Here is a 27,759-nt window from a genome sequence, read left to right on the forward strand (position 1 = left end):
CTTTTCAGGAGACGAAATTTTTGATTCAGATTTATTTTCCTTAAAAATGAGCCTCGAATGCGATACTTTTGAGTCTATTTAATAAAAGTGGCACTAATAAACTGTAAGTTATCTCGAAAAAATCTTCATAAAATAATTTAAAAGCTGAGATATTGAGATATATATTAGAAGAAACGGAAGAAACACAATAATATTTTATCGTAACTTCCATCGTTTATATAAAATAAACTTTCAAAATATATGGAGATTTCGGAAGTTACGACAATTTTCCAAAATGCATTTTATCAATTCAAAATATTCTACTGATAATAAGCGCATTTATTTGGCTAAATTAGGCAATTAAATTGTTATCTCTATCCCTAAAAGCCTTTATTTCATAAGATTTATTGAATTTTGTGTTTCGCGCGGCTGTTTTGTTTTGAATTAATGAAAGATGGACAAGGAAAATATACCCACTTTTTTCTTACAAATATTGCATTAAAATAATTTAATATCGCGTGATAAACATTGTTTTTGGATATTTGGAAAAGTTTATGAACGTTTTATTGAGAAATATTACAATTTTGTTGCAAATTACAAGCCACACAAATGAGCAAAAGAAGTTACGGTAGATGCTGATTAGAGAAAATTTCTTATGGAAATTTGTCGTAACTTCACCAAAAATGGAAGTTACGATAATAGGCACTTACGATACTTTTTGTTTAAAATTTTTTTTATTGGGCATATAAAAGTTTCTTTTTCTCAAACGCGTTTAATAAACAAAATTACGTCGATTCCAAATATGTATATATCTCAAAATCGCAAAAATGAAGTTACGACAAATGCTGATTTAACTAACGATCTGCAAAATTAACCACACTGAAGGTTTTGTAGTCAGCCTCCCCGTCAAATAATTTCGTCAGATATCTTTAAGTTTTCTGCAGAAAATATCTACACCTCTGCCGAAAATCTGCTGAGAAATCTGTAGATATTCCTACGAATTTTATTTGGGCCTGGGACAAAATTCGTCAGAAATTTTTGCAGATTTTCTGACGAATCCCGGTGCATACTCTGACGAATTTCTGTAGATATTTTGCCGATTTTCTGTAGATTTTTCTACATTCCATACTTTCCAGACAGCTGTGTCAGAAAAGATTGAATATTTTTCACTGAAAGTTTGCAAAAATCAATAGAGTGATTTTTGGTGATTTCACAATGTGTATATAAAATAAAGAATTCTGCGACGTCGTATTATAAGTAGAGAATAGTGAAGTGATATCTTTAAACACAGTGTCGACCTAAATTTCGTGTTTTTTGTATCATTCGATTAGCGATTTTTAAGAAATTTGTATTTTTGCTCGCAACTTTTTAGTTATCTAAAATGTTTAATCGGTAATGCTTGTTAAGCAGAGCATACCATTTTCTTTGAAAATTCTACAGTTTCTTGATAAATCAACAATATTTTTGTTGAGAAAATGGACACTGTGCAGATTTTCTATGCAGAAATTCTGCCGAGAATCTGCAGATTTTCAGAAGAATTTCTGCCGAAAATCTACAGATTTTCAGGCAGAAATTCTGCCGAAAATCTACAGATCTCCTCTGAATGTACTAGAATATACCGTTACAATTCAAAAAACCTCCGAGTAAAATCGGAAGGTAGAGCAATGATTTGACGGGTCCCTATCTAAATCAACTTACATTATTTGACATTTTATTGGTCGTCTTAATTTAATGTAACTTTAATCATCCCAAAAACGAAAAATTAAAATGCTTTATCAATCTCTTTGAGCTCTTCGAGCGTCCTTTTCTATTACCAAAATGATCCCATGAATCAAGATTTAATGAAAGTCTGTTGCAAAGAAACTTTTTCGGCTTATTAATGGATTAAATTTCCCATAAACATTCTTAGGCCATTCATAAATCACAGTAATTGACAGTTAAATCATTTTAATTGATGCCATAAAAGAACTTTTTGCTACCCTTCGAAGAAGCACCTCAAACTTTCGTCTGAGGAGAGTCAAAGGGAAAGTAGGACCTATTGACGGAAGAATGGCAAAAAGCTCAAAGGGGCCTCTTGTTGATAAGGCAGGAAAAAGTTATAGAGTTGAGAGAGAGTATGGGCAACTAAAGTGGATGCTGTATAGGATTCTATTCTTACAAAAGACTGTCCATTTATGGTGTTCCACATCCTTCATTCTCACAAACACCTTTTTTTCAAGCATCCCTGGTCTGGTTGCTCCCCTGTGGTGGCAACATGGGATGAATTAGTGTCAGAGAGGGGCAGCATAAAAGCATGTCACGTTGGAATTTATCATTTGCAAAATTTAATCCGAATGAAAGACTCTCTAGTATTACAAAAGAACGCATGGAAATTAAGTGGAAGGAGGGATGAAGAGAGAAAAAAAAGCATTTGTCGTTTATGAAATGAATTAAGAAGGGCAGCCAGGAAAAATGGGGAGAAAAGAACGGGAAAAAGCACAACAAAAAAGCTCAAGGGAAAAATGATTAACGCCCCCATGTCATTTGCATAGTGGGAGAAAATTTATTTTTCTCCTTAGAATTTGTGACGGAGCACAAGTTGGTACTGAAGCGGAGGCAAAGAAAAAAAAAGGAAAATGAGAAAACTGAGGGAAAATTTAGTATGAACGAGGGTTGACATTTATATCAAAATAATGCCATCACATGTGAGTTAATGCTTGGGTAGAAAAAGAAAATATTAAAGCGATATTTTTCTATTGATTGCCCCAAAACATTAACCCCTCCAACCACCCCATCCCACCCCAGAAAAAAAAAGCTCCATCCGTTAAAAGCTCGGTGTCAAGGAAAAAAAAACCGCCATTTAATGATCTATTAAATTAGAATTTAATGTAATCAGCAATGAAACCCAGCATGAGAGATTGTATTAACGAGAATGAGTGTAGAGTGAGAAAATGTCTGTTAGGTATGGAATTTTCATTAGATTCTCCCGAAAAAACCCGCCCGAAAATTGCTTTTTCAGCCTTTTCTGTCCCAATGCCAAAACGAGAGAAAATGCGAAATTATATTTATTTTGTGCTTATTATTGGGAAAAAGCGGAGCAAAAAGAGTTTTCTCTACCCCAGACTTTTTGAAGTGAAAGAAGGGAAAATGTGGAAATTTTAGCCACATTCCCATGCATTCGCGGAATGGGAAGCAATTCTCGTTACTGATAAGGAAAATTTTAATTGAAGAAACATCCCATAAGTTTTTCCATGGGAGAAAGAGAGAGGTTTTCCCTGACGCCAAATGGGCTAAAATTTTCATTTTTGATACAACCAAGTGCTGCTGCTTTTGATATTCAATTAAATTTATTATATTTCTAGTAAAATTTTAATTCGGCGCGAACTCTGACTGCAGGAAATTGCATTAAAGTGAATGGTTCACAAACCCAAAAAGGGGGAAATGAATTTAAAAAGAATGAAATTTTAGATAAAAAGAAAGTTTCCATGGAGCAAAAAAATCAGGAAATTAATTGCTTGTATCTAAAATCTTCAATTATCACTGCATTATTCGGGAAAAAATTAAAATGTTTATCTAAATATTCTACATAAATTTTCGAAACATGAATTTTTTAAATTGTTTTTAAATTGATAAATATTTAGATCGGTCTTCAAAAGCTGCTTTGTATTCTCTGACAAAAATCTTCAATTATAAAGTATATCATTTCTTTAATACTTTAATCTAAATCTTATCAAACATTTTATATTTATACGCGTGTGAAATGGAAATATCAAATATTTTTAAGTTTTCTTAAATTAAATGATATTTCAAAATTTGAAACATTCATTTTCTTAAATATTAAAGCTTGTCGAGAGGATGTTTCTAATCTCAAATTCTACACTAAATACTAAAAAACTTTTTAAAAAATCGTTTCTTGAAACTTCCAATCCCAAAAATTGTGATTGTTTTACTGTTGATTAATACTCAAAATGTAATACACAAGTATTACATTTTTTCAAAGAAAAAGCTTCCAGTTTGAGTTAAACTACATTAAAAACACTATTTTTCATTTAAAAAAAAATATAAGTACACTCTTAGAAAAGTTTAGACGTGATTACTAATGAAAATTAGTTGTTCGGGCGATTATTATCAAATCTATTTAAAATAGTTCTTATATTCTTAAAACATTATACTCATAATAAATTTATTAGTAGTGAGAATATAAGACAATATTTACGTGGATAAGTTACGGCAATTATTTCATAATGCTTTCATACAATTATATTTGCTTGTGATAATTAAATGAAATCATTATCCCAACTAATATTGGTCACTAATTGCTTTCAGTTCTCACAACCAATGTAAATAGATGGGCCTATATTTTCATAAAGTTATGACTACTTTTCCAATAGTAAAGAGTGGGTTTTATTTTAGTAATGCGTTGAAGCTCTTTCGAATTTTAAGCAACTAATAAGAAATATGCATCACAATGAATGCTATATAGTAACCACAACTAATATGATATAGTTATTACAGCCAATAAGATGGGTATCAACCCCATTTAGTTAGTAATTGGAACTAATATGTTATAGTACCCATTACTATTTTGATTTAGTTGTGATAACTAAATGAAAAGGATACTTTAACTAAGTGTGGTCAACTATTTCATTTAGTTACCCAAACTAAATATATAGTTGGGTCTATATTTACTATATTTTATAGTTCTAATAGCTGCATATGAACTTGTACGAACTAATTTTTTCTAAGAGTGTAGGGTGAATTGTGGAAAGGTAGACACTTAAGAAAAAGTTCAATTTCAAATGCATTTTTAAGCCGAATAAATACTTAATATTTTCATTTATTTTGTATCATGACATTCCTTGTGAAATACTCTAACAGAATTTTAACAGTTTTTATTAGAAATTTCAACCAATTAATTAGAATATTCAATCAAATTAGAAAACACCACATTTTGAAAAGATGGACAAAATTTTGGAAAGTGGGACAAAAACTTTTGGAAAGATGGACATACGGATATTAATGACAGAATATTATACGAAATATGTAGAAAACCAATTGTTAAGGGTTTTCTGCATATACTTGCACATTAGATGGTTATGCTAATCCCTTCTTTATATCCGGATAACACTTGATGAATTCTAATTACCAAGAACTGTAAATTTCATTCACAAAATCAACTTGTCCAAGATTTCATAAAACTTGTTTTAAAAGTAACGCGAAATTAAATCACTTTTCTATCCTTTTTAAATGTAATATTTCACAAATATTTTTTATTCACCTTTTAAATGGATGTATGTCCTTCGATTTTCACTACGGACTTAATAATATTTCACAAATTATGCCGAAAAATTAAACAATACACTTTGATATTTTCCTAGGAACTTCCAAGAGAAACAGAGAAAATGACAACTACCGTATGAAGTGTGAAGGTTATGAACATCACGAATGCAATACATTTTTTAAATTCTTGCAAGTCACCCTTTGATTGTTTATGGCTCCGGCACACCTTTTAGATTAAGATAATTTCATGAAATCAAAATTCACTATCCCTTTTATACTCGAACGTTTCGCATAAGTTTTCCTTACTCTTTCGCTCTTAAAATTAGGTCAAACTAAATTGAATTTAGTGTAATGCTTAAAAGAAGAAGAAGAAGAGTGAGAAAGAATGGGATGGACTTATGCAAAAAGTTCGGAAATGAAAGTTGCCTGAATTTCAATTTTATGAAATTTTCTTGGTCTAAAAGGTGTGCCGGAGCCACTAGTAACGACTTTTGCATTTCTACTTCTCAAATAATCACAAAATTAGGTTTAATAATCTTTTTATCGAAAAGTGAAATATTTAATTGATTTATTATCAAGTTTTTAGGGAGGTGTCCCACATTCAACACTTCTTCGTCCCACTTTCCAAACTGTCTCGCTTTCCAAATTTTACTAGGTAAGCTTAAAAGTGAAAGTTTACCATGATTAGGCTTAAATTTATTTAAAAATGGGATAAAAATCTCAATTTCAAAGCTGCCCCAAATTCAAAGGAGCTCCACTTCCCCCTATCACAAAAAAATGTTCTATAAACCTTTTTTTGTTAGTTCGGTGTTTAGTGTGTATGTTGTATGAAGTTGAATTCTCTTCAAACAGCTGTGGGTAAAGAGAAATAATACCGAGATGATTCTAACACCCTTCTGAGGGTTTTTGGAGCTCCGGATGCCTCTCGTTTGCATTGAGATCTAATCGGTGAATCTGCCTAGCTCTATTGCCTTGATTAATTGACCAAGTCAACAAGGAATGTGGAAGAATCTCTCAATGTTCTCCTCTTCATCCATGTTAGGATTTGAGGAATGGGATCATAATTCTAAAGAACTCCTCGAGAATAGACAGATGAGATAACTTCCGATAATTTCAGGAGTAAACTACGGAGAAAACTTATACCAACTGAATTGTATGAACAACATCTCCAGAAAAAAAATCCTGTCTCTAAATTTTAGATTTTCCTCAAAATTCATTAAATACTGTGCCAAGGATGCATAACTAGTGCAGGAAATTAGTTTTAAATTTAAACGCATTAATAAAACAAATTTGAAAAACAGCAGAGACTGCAATTTTAATTTTCTGAAGCCATCATTATCCCAAAAGACTTCCACAAACTCTGTTTTCTAATTTTTTTCCAGTAGTGAAATGACAAATTTTCAAAGAAAAGAATTCCAAAAGCGCAAGACACTTGGGAAATGCTAGCAAACTGACAAAAAATTCTTGTAGTAAATTAAGCACAATGTATAGGGGATTCTTTATTAATTCTCTTCAAAAATTTTATTTTAAGTTTAATTTTATTTTGAGCTTTTGATGAAATCTGTTCCAATGTGCATTGGCGTTATACTGACCAAAAATAGATAATTTTATCGGCTCCATTTCGTACTAGTCTAAATTGACTTAGAATTACAGTGCCCGTCAAAATTGACCCAATTTTTTGAAATTCTGTATAAAAATTTAATATTTCATGATCTAATTCCTATATCACCTTCAATTTTCGTTTCCTTTAAAGCTCTATTCTAAAGCTACTAAATGAGCCTTATAAGGATTTTTTGAAGAAAATACAAAAAAAATTTCAGAGCCTTTTACAAAGAGGATGCATTGGGTCAGTTTTGTCGGTGGTGTCCAAATGCCACTTTTTGATCCTAAATTTTACTTTACGAACAATTAACGTAAATTTAGGATGCAGTATAATGGTTCCCGGGTTATGTAAGTCCTATTTGCATGATATTCTTTATGTTTTCTCACTTATAATTACCAACGCACAATAACTTTTGGTTGTCCTCACCAAATTAACCATTTAAAAATATAGCCCGCATTAGAATGGACAGTATTGTGATAAAAATGATCAGTAAAAATGAAATGATTGCCAATGCCGGGAAATTAAATTTAACCATTTTATCTTTTAGTGATTGGGAAGAATAAGAATTATTAACTGGAAACACATTTTGGGTTGGTAATTAATAAAAATTCAATATTGGTAAATAAAATAAATCTATTTTGGTCAGTAATTTTTCAAATTTTACTTTTTCCAATATTTTTTCACAAATAATGGCCGAAGGTACACCTATTGGCACGACTTTTAGGAAAAATTAAATAAATTCACATTATTCGAAAGCACGAACGTTCGAAGGAAACACCGAAGTCTCAAGTTTTAAATGTAATATTTTTAATACAAATTCAATATTTTTTAAGAGATGTTGCTTGGAACATTGTAGAGTTTATCGTTTTTGTTTACTCAAAAATCATTCTTAATGCGTTTTAGAATGAATAAAAATATAAACATAGCTTTGGGTAAAGTTTCGACCACCTTGATCCTTATAATTCCTTGCCCTTCCGAATTTCATTCAGTCTTTTTCACGTCATCTCGTTCATTTAAGTGATAGGGGGAAATCAAGTGATAGGGAGTGGGGTACCTTTGAAAGTGGGGTACCTTTGAAATTGGGATTTTTCATCTATTTTTAAATAAAATTGAGATTTATCGTGATATAATTTAGCTGCACAAACAGATTGAGGAGCTAAATTACATTTTGGTATAGGTCAGTTCCACTTAAATATAGGAGAAAAATCCCAATTTCAAAGCTACCCCACTTCCCCCTATTTCTTGTTTTTTATGCATTGTGTAATCTTTAAAGTATGCAAAAACTAAAAAAAAATTATGGATATTTGAGAAACAAAAGAAGTGGCCGAAATTGCAAGCTGGCTGAAATTTGGTACACTAACCCTACCTGAAGACTGTCCTTAAATCTATTTTTCCCCCGAAATTTTGCATTTTTTTTGGGGCAAGATTTATTTATTTATTTTATTTCAATGTACCGGGCTTTTATTGCCATTTTGTACATTGTTCAGCTTACAAATTTATTATTCAGTTTACAATGTTTCGTGGAAATGTCCATTCAGGCGCTTCAATTATTTGCACCGGGCGGGACTCGAACTCACAATTGTGACAGTCGAGTCGGGAGTCACACCGCCCAAGAGCCGAATGCTCTTACCAATTGCACCACGAACCCCCTTTTTGGGGCAAGAATTTTGCTCAAATGTGAGTTTTTTAAGCAGGGAGTGCTGTAAAATCTGGTACAGTTGATACATCAGTTTTTGCTTACTAAATTTTCTTATTTAGGGTAAAGTGGTACAAGTTGGACAGTGGTACAAGTTGGACAATGGTACAATTTGGACAGGGCTTTTCGTCTTGATAAATTTAGTACTTCATTTTTATTTGTATATTTTTAATGCTTCAGTTTTATAATTTGGTTCCTTGTGCTTAAAAACAAACTTTGTACTGTATTTATCAAGAAAAAATCCCTGTCCAACTTGCACCGGCGAATTGTCCAACTTGTAACACTAATTCCAAATTATACAGTTTACCCTACTTACCAAAAATGTTTTTCACAAAAAAAAATCCACATCTCACAGATTTAGAATATGATTTGGATAAAATTCGCTTGGCCAAAATTGTGCTACTACGCTAAATTTCGGAAAGGTTGTATATAAACACCAAAAACCCAAAATTTTTAAATGGAATGTTTTTATTACAAATAGATTTTTTATTTCTTTTTCAATGGTATTGCAGTTTCAAATATTTATTCTCTCAAAAATTATTCTTAATTACATTTAAAATTGAATAAAAATAAATGTAGATATGTTTTGTGTGCAATATCGGACACCAAGTTTCTCGAAGATCCTCTTCCAAGAATTTTTCTAAGGAATCTCATTTGCAGAGCTAAGATTTTTTTGTTTATTCTTTATAAAACTATTGGAATTTGAGAAACAAAGGAGGTGTCCAATATTGCAAACTGTCCGAAATTAGGTAAAGTTACACTAATTTCAGTTAAATTCATTCCAATCTCTTCTCTCTTCGGAATTTAAAGTGAAATCCCTTGTATTCAGTATAAACTTTTCGATTTATTTTCCATAAAAATCGATTTTTTGCACAAAACTCTCAAATAGATAAATATCCAAGATCATTGAAAATTTCTCAACGGCAAATTCTCTGCTTCTCAGGGATAAAACTGAAAATTTCCAATCGCTCAAACATTACATTCTCAATCCAAGTGGAAAAGAAAAAAAAAGTCTCCCTTGAGGAATAAGAAAAATTCCCCATTTCTCTCTCCCTCGTGGTGTCATAATCGAGATAGACGGGCCAGAATTGGAGGTGTTATGTGAATCACGTATAAACAAACCCCTGAGCGATTTTTTTTTCTTAAAAAAGAAAAGCAGATACTTGTGTGAAATCATATCAATCGACAACTACTTTGGGCGACAGTTGAAATCCTGGGGGAGGATTTTGAGGTGAACAGAGTACAGAAGTGACGTGAAATTGTCCTCAAGATCTTTTACATCAATTTCACTGTCTCCTTCAACCACAATCAGACTTACCATCCACTGAAGCGGTGACAGAATCTCAAACGGATTTACTGATGTTTTTCCAAGGACTCTCTCCTTACCAATCCTGGTACTCTCAAAAATAAAAGACTTATGGGTAAATTTATGTGTTTATATGCAATTTTTCTTATCTATTTCGTCTCCCTTCTTTCTTTTTTTTTTACAAATAACATAATATTTACAATAAGATTTTTTTTCTGTGTCTTTCAAAGATAAAATATTAAACTTTGATTAGTTCTTGTTTTAGTTCTTATCTTCTCAATTTAATTATTTCTCTTTCTCATCTTCATAAATCACTCATACCCCGGTAAAATCACAATATTTTTCCTCTTAAAATGTTCATTGTCAACATTAGTGAATAATTAAATTGTCCTTCATTAACTAATTATTATTCTATCTTTTGCGCAATTAATAATTATTATCATATAAACAAATATATAATATATATATAGCACACATTATCAGGCAATTAATTGCACAATGAACAATTTTATTAGCATTTTTTCCGTCACTTTTAAAACTTCCACACTCGCTCGAAATTGATTAAAAAAAAAAGTAACCACCTTTTCTAAAAATCATATTTTCTGTAACGTTTTCAATTCGGTTATTCACATTTTGATAAAATAGTTTTTTTGCGCCACTTTTTGCAAAAAAATAAATCTGGTACAATAAATAAAAGTTGGATAAGGAAAAAAAAACAATGTAAAAAAATATTCACACTCGCACACACAATATGCTTAATGCTATAGTAAATGCCTCATTCTAATGGTCCAGTATCACGATTTCATGTCATTATCGTCACCTCCGGCATTTCTAGGCATATCACCAGCCACGCCATCGCCTCCCCCAGCTTCAGTTTCACTCCCACCTGCACCACCCTGATCTCCCTGTGCCTCAGTATCGTCTGAATTCGAATTATTATTCTCCTTCTCATCTTTGTCATACACCTCATTACGATTAAGAAGTTGATCCGCTCTGATATCCCACAACTTCTTATTTGCCTTTACCTTGATGAAATACAAACCAAGCAAAAGAAGAAAGAGAAATAAAATACAAATTTTCCCCTGCTCTTTGCTCCCTTACAACGGGAAAATTGTGTATATATATAATATAGCAAATATTTTGTATATCATGGGAAAAATGCAAAAGGAACAAAGCGAAACAATGAAGGGAAACAAACATAGTACCCAAATAGCCAAGAAAGGTCATCATAATTTGAGTTTATGACCTTTTTATACCCATTTCTTGGAACTTCAACATCCGTACCTTATTATATTCTACCCAAAGCAGTAAAAAATGTTAATAAAGATGATCAAAGTTCAGTTTCCGATTATAAAAAAGCAAAAATTTAGTTATTTAATTCTAACCTCAAATTTAAACAGCATGGGCGATTAAGTTACATCAATTTATAATGTAAGTTATGATTATTTTTTTATTAAGCCAGAAAAGCCAAGCTTCTATTTTTTTTTTAATTATTTTATAAACATTTTTTATAAACATTTGAGACTTTCTATTTGTATTTAAAATGTAATTCCGACATTTTTAAAGTAACTACACGGTAAAAAAAATCGGAACATATTTGTTCCAAAAAAATTCTAGCTCGGTCAGACTCAAAGATACTCAACATTAGTACCGAATTTGTTCTAAAAATTAGTGCCTCAATGGACACCGTAATTTTTTGAAACAGATTTGTACCTTCTAGGAAGATTTCTAGGAGGGACAAAAAGATACCCAATATAAGTAATGAATTTGTTCCGAAAGCAACCATCGAAGCGAGAAGGACGCCTAATTTGTGGCATTTTACGAGCTACAATATTTATGGTTTCACTTTTTTTTCGAGATTCGAGATTCCCATCCGAGCTATTCACCAAAAATTGCACATTATTTTAGGGTGATTGACTCTCCTTAGCTTAGTGTGTTTCTCTATTTTTGTACTCACGTGAGAAATTCGAATAGCAGAATTTGCCCCCTGCTAGCTTTCGCACATGATTTTGTAATGCACGCGTCTGTATAAAACACTGTTGACTTATTTGATGTTTTTTATGAACTTTCGCCACTGAAATCCATCTCGACTGAAGTATAGGCCTTAAGTGTTAGACAAAACGGACGAAATCTTTTAAATTACACAAATTTGTTCCCGACAATGGGAACAAAATATCTATATTCGATTCCAAATTTTAGAAACAAATTTATAGAAAACGAAATCGACTCAAACTTGTAGATATTCCACCGACCGTATCAAAACGGTTCTAAAAGAAAACTTTAACACAATCGCCAACGAAATGGGAGTTTCTGGTTCTTCTATCAGGTCCTGTGAGCCCTTTGAGCCCCTACTTTTATTAATACACATTCACTGCTATCTTCCACGCAACGGATATCAGAGGCTCCACTGAGATCCATTCAATTGTGATACTTTCTTGAAGCATTTTAAATTAATTCGATTAAAAATGCACTTTAGGTAAACAACAAAAATTTCCAATTATTGCTATAACATGATCGCACTTTAGGTAAACAACAAAAATTTCCAATTAATAATTGCTATAACATGATCGCGAAATGCTATAAAAGCTTCAATATTTTGATCAGCCAAAAAAAGGATTTGGTCATTTGTTCAAGACGGTTTACAGAATCTTGGTTTTTTTCATTTTGTTTTTTACACTTTTGTTTTTCCCAGTTTGTCTTTGAAAATCTTATCTTTCATATTATTTTAAACAAGTATATTTTATTAAATAAAGAAATTACAACAGTGTTTTGGGAAGTTTTTGGTTTCCTCCTTTGGGGCAAAGGGAATTTTCTGTGTTTTGGCAAGTTTTTAGTTTCGTCCTTTGAGGCAAAGGGAAATTCTCTTTTGGGAAGTTTTTAGTTACGTCTTTTGAGGTAAAGGGGAATTTTCTGTGTTTTGGGAAGTTTTTGTTTTCGTCCTTTGGGGCAAAGGGGAATTTTCTGTGTATTGGAAAGTTTATAGGTTCGTCCTTTGGGGCAAAGGGAAATTCTCTTTTAGAAAGTTTTGAGTTTCGTCATTTGGCGCAAAGGGAATTTTCCTGTATGACAGATAAAATTTCCGATACTTGTACAAAATGTATGAAAGATAAGATTTCCAAAGACAAAGTTTCCAAAAAACAAAAATTACCGAAGATAAAGATTCCAAAGACAAACTGGGAATAACAAAAGTGCAAAAAACAGAATGGATAAAACAAAGATTACCGATCCCGTTCAAGACTTTAGTGACAAAAAGATTTTAAAAACTCTTATAGCAAAATCGCGTAATGCATAAGACTTTATCAACAAATTCTAACGCTCATCGAAAGGACAATTTGTATTAAAATGCCAATTCGGTCACGATCCACTGTCGGCTATTCCTTTCTATAGCATACATTCAACAATAAAATTCCTAATTGAAATGAGGTCGCTACTAGGTAACTACGACGTAATAAAGACGTTCCCACGATGCTATATCGTCCCTGTAACGTCATTACAGGGTTTACTACAACATTGTTCAACATTATTACGTTATGACGAGTTATGGTCAAAGTCCCTAATGCTAACGAGCCAAAAGCCAAATTCCGAAAAAGCCAAGATCCCGAATTCGTAATAGAGTCTTAGCTACTCTCACGATTGCATCTGCACTTGCTGGAGGCAAAGAGAAATTTTGTGTGTTTTGGGAAAAAATGCCACACATTATCCTCTGTCGTCGTATTCCTCTTATTTAGTAATAACTTTCCCGATTTGAGAACTCTCTCCAGTTGAAGTTTTTTCTCTGCCGATTCGAAGTTATATCAGAGAGAACTTACCTAAAAACCCGTTGAAAGTTCGAACGTTTAACGCGACGAGTTACACAAAAGAGAGCAAGTTCATCAAAAGGATGTTTATTTTAATAAAATTTTAATTCAAACGTTCTGCCATCCTGAAATTCCATAAAACTACACCAAAAATCACTTTTTCAGCACACGTTTACGTACTATTTGTTGACAATTGAAGTGTCAGGATAATACCGAAAATTAGAAATTGCACAACAATCAGCGCTAAAGCGGCGAGTATGCGAACTTGTTTTTTAGGCTTCCGCCGGTAGATTTTCGAACCGATTTGGCTTGGCTTTGGAGTGGCTTTGTCTCTTCGAAAGGTTTTATTACTGAACGGAAGGATTTTGAACATTCGGTATTTTGGCTGCCACCGATTGCGACATCGTACAGCGCCGTTATGATTTCTTTACGACATATTTCCAACCTCATTACATTAACCAGGGGAACCAGGGTTTCAGGTTTTTCAGTTTATGCGAAAACTTCTTAGTTTTTTTTCGGATTTTTCGCGAAAGTTTTATTGAGTTTATCGTAAAATATTTTGCGTTTTTAGATTTTCCTCAATAATTCTAAAGTTTCGATATGTTTCGCAATATTTTATAAAGTTATTTATAAGTATTACCGAACTTTTGGAAATTTTCTAGCATTTATGCAAACTTTCTCTCTGATTGGAAACTTCAAAGGCTTTCGGAAAGCTGTCATAGAATTTCGTGTAGCTTTTCGCACGCAATTCCTACAGAATTTTCCATATAAATGATCCCTTGTAAATATTATATCTAGATATTTTAACTTATTTGTTTTTATAATTTTAATAACTAATTTAATAATTTTAATTAATTCATGCAGATATTAGGTAAAAGGTCAAGAAAAGGCATGCTAAGTATAATAAAAAACTCAATAAATTTGATTTAGTTCGAAAATAAAAACCAAAGCCTAATGTCCTCTATCATTATTAATATTTAGCCAAAGAAAAATTCACTGCTTCTTGGGTATTTGCTTATCAATTTTCTTCCTCCCAAAGATATAAAAAAAAGATCCTGAAATTATCTTCTGTTCTTATTCACAGTATAATTTCCTTTCCTTTTAACTCACCCAAAAGGTATTAGGTTTGCAAGCAAAAGAAAAGAAAATTCCGAACAGAAAAGGGAAAAAAAAACAAAAATCAAAATGAAAGTGAGATGAATGGTAATTTGGAATTTTGTGCGTTTTCACTTTGGAACGTAAATCTTACTTTAGACGTATTATCCTTCACCCAAGAGTCTGGCTTACCATAATCGGGAGGATTGGCATAGGGATCATAGCCGAGAATTGATAGCATTGGTGCTATATCGGCCATATCGCGGACCACATCATCAGGAATGTGGCCCACCCATTTGCTCATGGCTTCCAAATTTACCGGCTTAATCACTTGATCTGATGATCTCTCCACCCTAAATTAGAGTAAGACAAACAAGACAAAAGAATCAACATTAATATCCTCCACACAGAAATAAAATCATGGATTTCACTCTTCAGATAGAAAGCATCATAAAAAAAAAGAAAATGTGCAGAAAATGCGGAGAGAGAGAAAAAAAAGGAGAAGGAGACATTCTTTAGAAAAATATACATTTCAATGTAGACTTACTTAGAAAGAGAGACTCCATTTGGTTTATTTATAAATTCCTCATGATGCAAAACACTTTCATTCCATGGAACATCGAGGAATTTTAGGATTTTTCTCATCCACTCTTCGGGATGTAAAACTAACTGCTCGTAGTAAACCTACAAAAGGGGACAAAATAAGTCATCAGACAAAGCAGAAAAAGAACAAAAACGAAAACAGAACAAAATCGATACAGGATCACTTTAACACTCTAACTTTATCGATGAATTTGTGGATTTTATTGCAGAATTTTAAAACAAGAGATAAGTCTAGATCAGCGTATTGTAGGAGAGATTCTCAACGTGAGCAAACTCGGATTGCACGCTAATTCGATTTGGAACTAAAGTTGGAAGATGTTACTCAGTAATTAATTTTTAATCAAATTTCTAAAATAAATGCAAATCTTGAACTTAAATCAATATATTTAGGATTTTGATAATCTAACAGAAAAACTGACAGAAAGTTCTCTGTATTTTTGTCCTAGCCCGGCTAATGGATTCCCTTCCCTGTTCGCGGGAAATTCATATTTTCCTCCTCTCGCTCCAAGCAACGTCTTTTACTGGCGATATAATTCTGTTGCCCATCGTGTGGAGGATGGGCTTGGAAGTTTTCGGATGGAGATACAGAGCTGGGTCAGCTGGATCGCTACCGGACAATTGGCCACGATAAGCCTTGGTCTTCGTAAGGGATCTTCACTCTTAGAAAAAACTAGTTCGTACAAGCTCATATGCATTTATTAGAACTATAAAATATAGTAAGTATTGACCCAACTATATATTTAGGTTGGCTAACTAAATGAAATAGTTGACCTCAATTAGTTGAAGTATCCTTTTCATTTAGTTTTCACAACTAAATCAAAATAGTAATGGGTACTATAACATATTAGTTCCAATAACTAAATAAACGGGGTTATTGGCTGTAATAACTATATCATATTAGTTGTGGTTACTATATGGCATTTATTGTGATGCCTATATCTTATTAGTTATGAAGATTAATTCGTAATAATTGTTTTCTTTTAGAATTTTTAAAATTATTTTATGCTATTCATATTCCTTTTCCATTTTCTTTTCCAAATTCATGCGTAAGACCATAAGGATCCAACAGAAGTTTGCTGGTAAAATGATGCAGAATATCACTCTACGGTGGATACTCTATATAATCAATAATATTTTTATTTATAATTTTTATTTAATTTATGAATTTTAGAAAATATTCATCTGAGATTCGCACTGATTACCCTAGAAAAATTTGGCATATAAAGCATAAAGTCCCCTTAAGATAGTGGGACTTGAAAGACGCGACATCCTTTCACATGCACTTCTTCCGTAGGACTGAAGCACGGTGGCTGCTTGAAACTCGATAAAGCTTCAACACATAAGTAAAAAACCACTCTTTACTATTGAAAAAGTTGTCATAACTTTCTGAAAATATAGGCTCCTTTATTTGTATTAGTTGTGAGAACTAAATAGAAATAGTGATCAATATTAGTTGGGCTATCGATTTCATTTATTTAACACAAGCAAATATAATTGTATGAAACCATTATGAAATAAGTGTTGCAACTTATGGTCTTACTACTAATAAAATTATTATGAGAAAAATGTTTTAAAATTATAAGAACCATTTTAAATAGATTTGATAATAATCGCCCTATCAACTAATTTTCATCAGTAATGATGTCTAAACTTTTCTAAGAGTGTACAGGGCAAAAGCCCGGCTACGTCCCAGCGAGCACAGTTCGTTAAAAAAGGCAAGATTTTCAGCAAAAATATGTTGAAAACGCTGTCTTTTTTAGCTAACTGTGCTCGCTCGCAGGGGTAATTTATTTATTTAAAAATTTATTCATATTATATTAAAAAAAAAGGGGGTTGCAGAGTTCCAAACAATGCGAAATGTTCGAACTTGTGACTTCGATGCTATATTAGATATCTCTACTTTCGGATTATTGACCATTTGCCGATTCGCAATCGATTTGAACCATTTAAAAATCACTGTAAAGTTCGCTCAAAATAACTTATACGGGCTTCAGACTAGAGACTTATGGCTGAGACTTAGCGCTTAAGTTATAGTCTGAAAAGGTCAGGTTGTGACTAAGCTCAAAAATTTGGAGACTTAGCTAAGTTCTCGTTGAAATGAAGGTTTAGTGCTTTGTTAGTAGCTTATCGATGATTACTACGCACCCTTGCAGTGACCCAGTGAAACATAAAATCAGTTCTTACAGAGATGAAAAAAGTATTATACGCGTATTCAGGTAGTGTTTTATGATGTTTGGAACGAAAAACTGATAAACCAAAAAAGTACAAAAAGAAATTTCTCTACCATATTCGAGAGAGAAATAATTTTATGCATAAAACCCATAAAACGTTTGACAACGCATTGTTTATGTGTTCGGAAAATGCCATTTGACAGCCCGCCAGATTTCAACGTTGTCAGAATCTAAGCACTAAGTCTCAATTTAGGCATGGAAAGGTTTCTTGTTCATCCTCAAAAATAAATTAATTCATAACACACAAATAATAGGATAAAGTGCTAAAACACTGTATTTTAAGTAACATTTTAATAAATATAGTATATTTCAATGTACTAATTTTATAGAAAAGATTCCTGTTTTCTAAAAATACATGAAACTATTGTGTTCGTAAATAATAAACTTATAGTGTTAGCACAGTTTCTGTAGAACCAAGTTGAAATAAATACTACTTGTGTTAAGTATTAAAAATTATGGGTGTATTTAGAAAACTTTCACACAAAAGTCGTACTTTCCAAACTTTTTAAATCTCACAATAAATGTCAACGCAAAAGTTAACAAAATAAAGTCATGTGGTTTTTATGATGACAATATTTTTGCACTTAATAAGTTGTAATGGCGCACTGGTTTTTCTTTGTGATTTCCTAATTTTTGAAAATGTAATCAGAAGATTGACACTTTCTATATTTATTTATTTAAAGAAATAAATATTCATTTATATATTTCACTGCATTTTTTATGGTTTAGCACTGATAAAGTAATTACTTGCAAGAAGGAGAACTTATGGTAAAATCCAATATGTGTGTTTACGAACAAATCTTTGTAAAAGAACAAAATGTACTCGCTAAGTGATAATATTACGAAAAATGTTTGTAAAGTTCATAAAACTTTGTACATTTTACAAACATTGTTCTTAGTATGATACCTTAACGACTATTTGTTTTTATAAATATTCGTGAACACACGAAAAATGTTCGTAAAATGTTGTCATTTGTTCGTAAAGTGTTGTCAGCCTAACAAAAATGTACGAATAACTGTTTGTAAAGGAACAAAAAATGCCCGAAAGCGATCATGTTACGAACAATGTTTGTGAAAGAGTACAAACTTTTACGAACTTTTTAGTTATTTATAGGATTTGCGAGCATTTCCTAAGTCTCCAGTGGGAATTTTTATTTATGGAAAATTTTGCAAAATATTTTTTACACCGTTATGGCTTTCCACTTTAACAAGTGCGAATTATTCTTTGTAATTAAATCATTTCACTGTACATTGAAAAAATCATTAGTGTTTTTTGTAACCGTGCACAATTAGTGTTATCAAATTACTAAAACCTTCAAAAGAAAGAGGTGTGTAAAATTTATAATTAAATTTCATTTAACCATAAAAGGGTTTAAATATAAAGTTCAATTGTGCTTTACATTTTCCGCAAAATTGACGATTGAGGCTACAATGTACTTTATGCAAGTTTTCAATTTCAAACTTTATTGATTTTGAGTATATTCAAAACTTCAATTTTATTTACTTTTTGAATTTTTTAAAGTGAAAGCCATCATGTAAATTATAGTTAGGGGGAAAAAGTCCAGTATATATAGAGGAGTATCCTCTTGAATATTTTAATTACAAACTCACCATCATACATCGATCTCTGCCAATTTCTCTGCACTGTTCATGCATGGTTTCAATGGCATGATTCCATTTGGTGAGACATTGCCGATAGCTAGTCAGATCGAATCCTGTTATTGTCACTTTTCTCGATATAATGGAATGCACAGTAGCACGTCCATCTCGTACCATAAATAGGAATTTTGCCTATACACAAAAGCAAACGGAAAACAATGCATGAGATATTTCCACAGAATTTTCTTCCAATTTTCTTCCTATAAATAGCTAAAAGGGCTGATATATGGGAGGTAAGGAGCAAAATATCACATAGAAAACCTCCAGCACTAATTTAACGTATACAATTTTCCTATTTCCAATTGTACTTTCATCCATATCGTCCGCAACAACAATCAACTCTAACTAAGTGATTTGATCCCAAACTCCCAACAATGTCCCATATTCACGTGAATTCAATCGTTATATACAACAATGTTGTTGTAGCAGGAAAGCAAACAAGGCTCCTTGCTCAAAGAGAATGGGGAGAAAATAATAAAACAAACACAATAAAAGACCTCCCCCAAAAACTTGCTGGAACTTGTATAGAGTTGAAGTCAATTGTGTAATTTTCCTCCTCAATGTTTAACCCACCGCTCCTGCCCAAAAGGCACACATATATATGTATATGTATGTGAAAACCACCAAAGAAAACATCCTTCAACAGCAGATGAAATTAATTTACCTGAGGGAAAAGCTCAATGACATAGGATCCCATTTTAAGTGTCAGTGGATCCTTGTTGCACAATCTCGATGCTGGTTCACCATGTTTGGCAATTATTTCCAAACAAAACTGAGCAATTGCACTATTCATCACTTCCTTACTGATACCAGCCTCTTGCAATCGTACACTCTCCTTCTCTGACTTCAACCAATGTGATCTCAATTGCAAGATACGGGGAATTACTCTTGTCTCCTGACCACATCTGTAAAAGAAAATTGCTTTCAATTTATCTGAAATTGCCCAACAAATAATGTCAGCTCTATCCGATCAATACTGTTCTCTTCACCAAATTACAACCTATTCAATCTCCAAGAAATTTCCATTCCCTCCTTATATATTTTTTTAAAATGAAAATTTGTCATTAAAGTACCGTCGTTGCGGGTGACTTTGCACTCGGGGGGTGACTTTGCACTCTGCTGTTCGTGAGACTTTGAACAATTCTAGCACTTATTGATAGTCTTCGCCGATCCGGTCTACTATGTCGAAGTATATAGGGATATGTTAAGTACCAAGTAAGGTACAATGATCCTCAAAAGGATTCTTGTAGTTTCAGTAATAGTCAATGAAATCCTAGTATAGGTATTTTGTCAAAAAACGACTCCGCGAAAAAGTTATCTGAAGATGCAATTCCAAAATCGATTTCAGAGAAGTAAATTGCCCAAATCTATTCTAAATTTATCTGGCTAGAATAATTCACTTTGATTTTGATCATTATTTTTAGTAAATTCCTTTTTTTCACTATAGTCTTCCTAAGAACGCATGATTTATATTAAAAAATTGCATATAATGGACTTTCTTAAGCTTTATTATAGAAGTATTTGGCCAAAAATTATCAAAATTTTTTATAACTTAAGATGAAATGACCGAGATCTACAAGATGGTGTGGTCGCCATCTTGATTTGACGATTCTGTCCGCCATTTTGAATAACTGTCAAAACAAAAATCTCATCCGATTGAGCTGAAATTTTAGTATGTTCTGGCTGATGTCAAGACCTTTTCAGAACATATATAAAATCCGACCTAGGTCAAGCGATTGTCTGGATACTGGGGCTCCAAGTTCAAAATTTTGACATTTTCATTAATACAGAACTACGGAGAGCTTCTTTTATCGAAACCATCACAAAAAAGGCAGTATTATCGTTAGGTGATGAGATCTAAAAAACAAACAAAAAGAAAAGTAATGTTTTTCTTTATAACAGCATATTATTTGAAGATCTGAAAAACTTTTGCAAATATGAAAAAATAAAAAAATAAATAAATGCACTTTTCATTTTTTTTTAATTATGTAAGAGTAAATAAATATATAAAATAAAAGCCTCAACCATTTCTAATGGTTACAGAGGCATTTCGTTTATGTTTTAAAATTCAGGATTAGAAAATAAAGATCGCCAAAATATGAATATTTCAAATTTTTAAACTTTGAGCCCCTGTATCAAGGTAAATACTTGACGTAGACCGGAACATAGATACGTTCTGAAAAGGTCTTGATATCAGCTACAACGTACTAAAATTTCAACCCAATCGGGCCAGTTTTAGATTTTGACAGTTATTCAAAATGGCGGACAGAAACGTCAAATCAATATGGCGATCATGTCATCTTGTAGATCTCGTGCATCTTACCCTTAGATGTGAAGATCTTCATTGTCGTTTATTATCAGAAATTGTTGATTTTTTAGTATTTATTAAAAAGTGCAAAGTCACCCGCACCTTATCCCCAGTGCAAGCCTTTTTTCTTGATTTTTTTAAACATAGTAAAATTTTATAAAATTAATGCTATTGGCACAAAATCTATTCATTAACAACTGAATACAAATAATTTTACTCAAAAACCCCCCTCCCTTCACTTTAACTATCCACTTTTAGAGGGCAAAGTTGAAAAACAGCGAAAAAACGTGCAAAGTCACCCGCAACGACGGTATATAAAGTTGTGAACAGAAGAATTTCACAAGAAAACATAAAATACTACTGATAGGAATGACCGAATAGATTCATTGTAAATTTCACTCTATTTCAGAACAGATAAAAGGATTACAATCAATTGTATTCCAGTGATTTATTTGCTATAGAATGGATTTTTCAAGAGTTTCTCAAATAAAATGTAGTTGAAGTTCCGGGAAAACATCATTAAAAATCATTTTATTTTCAATTGAGTTCTCAATAAATAAATATCGTGCTTTAACTGCGAAATTTTATGGTTGGTTTTTTTCATGTTCCTCTCTTTAAAAAAATGTTCAAAAACCATACAAAACATATAAGATTTAAAAGAAGTTTCTACTGCAACAAAGCAGAATTAAATCTATAATGTTGAAGATACAAATTTTAGCATATGATTCTACATTGCAAATTAATCATAGTCCTCTATTCATTGTTTAACAGAGTTATCACATTAAAATTCTACTATGCTTAACGTTAGTTGTCATTAAACTGCGTTTAAATTACATACTTAAACTTTGATTTAATAGAGAAGAAAATAGGATATTCAAGAAAGAAAAGTGTCCCAGTTTAGTGAAATGCTTGAACTCACGAGAAACAGCTCTCCACGAAATATCTTTATCTTTTCGCATGGTTTTTGAATTCATACCAATTAATAACCGATTTGAATGTGATTTGTTTACAAATTTTCAGAAAACCATTTCAAAATTGATAAATGCTTACGAACTAGGCAATTTTAAGTGTTTGACCATGTTTTGAAGCTATCTCAAAACATATTATCCACTTGTAAAAGTAAAATGGTTAAATTGATCCCTTTCAGAATAAAATCGATCATATTTTATCTGTTGAAAAGTTCACTTGTATCTCTTGAAATTTTTTAATGCATATTTATCACAATAAATTAAGTTTTATTGTAAACTTATTAGTCATATCATATTTCTTTCATCTGAGCGAACACCAAAGATGACTTTTCATTGATTTTATTCGTTTATTCCGAAGTAAAAAAGGTGTCAAAATAGTGACCCTTTTAAAGGATCCTCGGTGACCCTTTCATTTTTACCAGGGTCTGGTGACATAATTTGAAAGGACTTTAACATTTGACGTTGCCAAATTGATTGAAAAATATCAAGACCTTGGTTGGAAATTTTAAGATTTCTCTAAACCTTTCAGAAAAATTCAAATTCAAGCAAATCGGTCGAGAAATAGGCAATCCAGAGTAGTTTAACTTTAAAAGATTGAGAGCTATCATAAACTCCAAAATAGACATAGGCATCAGCTTAGGGACTAGCCTGAAAAATGAGGATTAATATCGATACACTCAGGTATTAGCCTAAAATTTTGAAGATCAAGCTCAGCTTCTAAATTCATGAGGTCTAGCACCAAGTATCCGTATTGGGACGTAAAGTGCAGAATATTGACTTAAATGTCATATTTGCGCTTAAGTCATATACTTCAGGAGGGCTAGGTATACGCGTTAGCACGACAGGGAAGTCAATTCCTTCATTCCAAGTGAAGCAAACGAGTTATTTCTGTGAAAACATGACTTTGTGTCTGTTAAGTTAAAACCTGTCTTCGAAAACAAAAGATTAAAGCAACTTCGAGCAAGGGACGCTTATCAACAAGCCTTCAGCTCTAGGGTAGAGGAAACTTCCTAAACCTGCCCCGGTGCCGACGATCAATCGTTTCGGCCCTCTGTCTGATTCAGACGACGACGAGTGGAAGACAGAAGTCGCCAAAAAAGTCAAAGCCAACGAGAAGAGGATGTCTCCTATCATCCTCATTCACAACAACGCCAGGCAGCTCAAGAAACAACTTATTAAGAACGGTATCAGGGACTTCCAACTCAAGATGAACAAGCAGGATGATAAAGCAACCTTTTATGATCGAGTGAAAACGTTAAGAATATGTAAATATCCAACATGAAGGAAAAGAGAAAAATGCATTCAAAGTTTTCCTGTCAGGAATATACGAATACAAAGAAGAGAAGGTCAAGGAACTTCCCAACGCCAAAGAGTCAAAAGCCCAAAAAGTAGTGAATTTCACAACCAACTACATCCAAGACCGTACCTTCATCGTGGTTTCAAGAAAGGGGAAACTACTATCCAGGTGCTATTCTACAAATTCCTTAAGCTCGACGGATTCCAACTCTAATGGTCTCGATGCCGTAAGAAAAAGGGTGACCTGACGCAGTTGTCAAGATGTGGATATTAATTCAGATGTATTAAGTGTCTCGCAGATCACCCAGTTGAGCACGGAACGACCCATGAGGAGTACTACAAAATGCGTGAATTCTAAAGGATATCACGCCGTCGTCTACAAGGTATGTATTAAATATAAGAAGTACAATGCCAGTCATCAGAAGAGGATCCAGAGTGCAGAGGAACGCCATGTTGGATAACAGCAAAAGTTTATAATATTCCCAGCCCCAGTCCCTACTACAAATGCTTGGTTTAGAAATGGACAAGCCCTAACAGGACCTGTTCCAGCCGTTCCATGCGTGGATGTACGATCCATCCAGTTTGTAAAAGAAAATCCTCAACACTTTGGGGAGCGCTAAGTCAATATTTGAAAAGGGTCAGATGATCGTCCACTTTAAGATCCTCAAAGACCTAGGACAACTTCAGCCACGATAGAGCTGAAAAATAAGAAGGGTTGATTTGAAAGAAGTCTCCTTTGTCCGTGTCCGTAGTATTAGGTTAAATTAATTAAATTAGGTTAAGAATAAAACACCAAGAGAAAGTTTTTAAAGGTCGTTCTCGAAATGAACCAAAAACAAAAAGACAGTTGGCTGAGATTCTTTACAATCTCAGCTTTTGTGGTCCTAGGTGAAATCCGAACTTGTCAGATCGGGCCCAAATTTTGGATTTACATGTTTTGACACTCATAGATCACGAATATCATATGCGCTAAAAATCGATTTTCGTGGACGTACGTCCCGTCCCGTCCATCGGTCGTATAATCACTTGGCCATAACTCCGGTTCTAATTGTCAGACCTTGAAAAATTTTAGTGTTTTAGAAAGCTCTCGTGCATTAAAAGCTCTCGTGGCGATTTAATCGAAGGTCCGATTAATAGAAAAATCGATTTTCGATTAATCAATCTCGAATATTTCGAAAACTAAAGAGTCGTAAAGAATCGCGTCGAACCAATTTTATCCATTTCGGTGGCCGATAACCGTTTTTTCGACGCGATTCTTTACCCCCAAAATTCAATTCACAATCGAATTTTCACGCATTCCGTCTTGCAAACACTCCGAGTTGCACGCATTTCGAGGTCGCCTGTAAAGAATCTCAGCTATTTTTTTTAATTTTTGCGGCTATTAAAAGATACCCGGACTTTCCGGTTTTCTTTGGGCCCGGTTGCCAAATTTTCGTAGGGAGCGGCTGGGGATTCTGAGCGTGGATCTTCCATCACGCTGCTCGTTCGCCTTACCCCCTAATATGGGCTTCAGACCTAAGGCTTAGCCAAATGGCTTAACTGCTCTAATTTCTTATCAATCATGATTTTTTGTAAACATTTTACTTAACAAGGCGAGGAACCCAACTGTCTCCCGCGGATCGGGACGAAACTTGGCATGTAAGTAGGGTTCATATAGAAAGTTAACCAGCCACTGGCTTTTTACTGTGCGGCCATTAGAAGTAGTCATTGTGACCATTCATAGTCATGAATTTCTTATATATGAAAGATTCTTTTAACATTTGTTGCTATTTTTATTTGACCTGAAAATGCGTTTTAATGATGTTAAAGCTTGGTTTGTGAGTTACTGATGAACGTCAGAACCCTTTCATGCGATACACCTTCATGGTAATGTCATAGGTCATTCGAGTAAACATTAGACTTTTTCAAGGAAAATAATATTTTTAATATCAGCGATTTTTTCTTTCAGATTGTTTAAAAATAGCGAATGGGAGAAATTTCTTATTCTTCTGTTCCTTGTTTTCCTCTTTAAATTTTACTGCTGCCGGATTTCCTTTTACTTTCTTTTTCTTTTCGTCTTCATTTTTTTATTACAAAAATGTTTGTTTTTTATTAATATGTCTGCCATTTTTTATTCGATTTTGATGAGTAAGTAGTCGTTAGGAAGGTCCCAATGAGCTTTATAACATACCCAAAAATCATAAAAATCGGAAAATTACAACTGTCAAAATTTCAAGGTCAAAACTTTCAAAGCGATTTTAGCGCTACTAGAGGAGGTTTGACGATGTTTAAATATTTTACAAAATTATAGAGCAGATCGAGACGTTTCATTTTCATATAAATATTAATGTTTCTGTTTGGTCAAGTAGTTTTGCAGTTATAGACAGAAAACCAAATGCAACTGGAAGATCATATCTTCTGTCCTAAATCACCTAAAGTAGCATATCGTGAAATTCTTTTCTTTCTAATAAAGTAGTATTCCGTTAATTAAATAAAAATATAACTGCAATAATCTTGCGTAATTTCCATTAATATTCAAGGAAGTCTAATATCTATATATTTGCATTGTTCGAATAAATAAAAGATAGAGTAGGAGAATACAATAGTTCATATTCAATTTTTTTGCAAGATTGGAAGATCTTTCGCAGATCCCTAATGATATCATAGGGTCAGGTCAGGATGACAAATTTCTTGCTTTTCCATTTTGCCGAAGACCACTATCTTCTATCTCCAAGGGAAATGCAGTTTTCCAACAATTTCCAAACTCGATATCTCGCATGAAGGAATTTGTAACGCAAAATAGGTATCAAAATTTTCTTATATATTTTTTTTGTGTTCTTCCTGAAATTGTGCAAAAATTTTAAATTACATGTTGATGATAATGATTACTTATGATGATAAAAAAAATCCAATATTTTTATATTGTATAGAAAATGTGTATTTTTAAAAATTTCAGACTAACTATTATTGTTTTTTTTTTAATATTTTCCAAACATTTCAAAGTAGAATTTTAAAAAGTAAATTAAAACTCATATAGACAAAACTAACCACATAATTTTAATATAATTCGCTGTTTATGTAGTCAAACATTAATTCAGCCGAAGAAGTATTTTTTATCTTGAAAATTTGATAGTTGTAATTTTCCGATTTTTATGATTTTTGGGTATGTTATAGAGCTCATTGGGACTTTTCTAACGACTACTGACTCATCAAAATCGAATAAAAAATGGCAGACATATGAACAAAAAACAAATATTTCTGTAATAAAAAAAATTGAAGACGAAAAAGTATGCAATGTGGATCTTACTAGAAAAGAAAAAGAAATCCGGCAGCAGTAAAATTTAAAGGAACAGAAGAATAAGAAATTTCTCCCATTCGCTATTTTTAAACAATCTGAAAGAAAAAATCGCTGATATTAAAAATATTATTTTCCTTGAAAAAGTCTAATGTTTACTCGGATGACCTATGACATTACCATGAAGGTGTATCGCATGAAAGGGTTCTGACGTTCATCAGTAACTCACAAACCAAGCTTTAACATCATTAAAACGCATTTTCAGGTCAAATAAAAATAGCAACAAATGTTAAAAGAATCTTTCATATATAAGAAATTCATGACTATGAATGGTCACAATGACTACTTCTAATGGCCGCACAGTAAAAAGCCAGTGGCTGGTTAACTTTCTATATGGACCCTACTTACATGCCAAGTTTCGTCCCGATCCGCGGGAGACAGTTGGGTTCCTCCCCTTGTAAGATTATATTATATTATTAAAGATTAATAACCTATTGGACTCTCAAAAAGCAATTAAAATGCACGCTATTTAGGATTTTGAGACCTACGGGAACTGGGCTAAACCTCTAGTCTGAAGACCGCTTAAGGATTGAGGCTTGGGGTTTGTCTGAAGCTTATCTCAGCTTTTTGTAGAGCAGAAAGAGGGTTAGCAGGAAACATCTAAACTTATGATTTACTTATGGAA

The 27,759-nt window shown here is 32.7% G+C and overlaps 1 protein-coding gene across 5 annotated transcripts in view; it reads right to left on the minus strand.

Annotated features, from left to right (window-relative positions):
* Positions 1–9,959: 9,959 nt before the first annotated feature.
* Positions 9,960–27,759, minus strand: part of LOC129807959 (protein-tyrosine sulfotransferase) — a 69,132-nt gene continuing 51,332 nt past the window's right edge. For 3 of the 5 annotated variants that reach the window (XM_055857579.1, XM_055857581.1, XM_055857580.1), the window contains exons 6-10: positions 19,893–20,133; positions 19,181–19,360; positions 15,283–15,419; positions 14,890–15,088; positions 9,960–10,868 (exon numbers count right to left, since the gene is read on the minus strand). In XM_055857579.1, the coding sequence (XP_055713554.1) occupies positions 10,638–10,868; positions 14,890–15,088; positions 15,283–15,419; positions 19,181–19,360; positions 19,893–20,133 (988 nt within the window). In that variant the 3' untranslated portion in view covers positions 9,960–10,637. The remainder of the gene's footprint in view (positions 10,869–14,889; positions 15,089–15,282; positions 15,420–19,180; positions 19,361–19,892; positions 20,134–27,759) is intronic. The other 2 variants (XM_055857583.1, XM_055857582.1) reach the window with 1 other exon arrangement.

The sequence above is a fragment of the Phlebotomus papatasi genome, chromosome 3 (assembly GCF_024763615.1).
Source record: "Phlebotomus papatasi isolate M1 chromosome 3, Ppap_2.1, whole genome shotgun sequence".
In the NCBI taxonomy this organism is placed as follows: Eukaryota; Metazoa; Arthropoda; class Insecta; order Diptera; family Psychodidae; genus Phlebotomus; species Phlebotomus papatasi.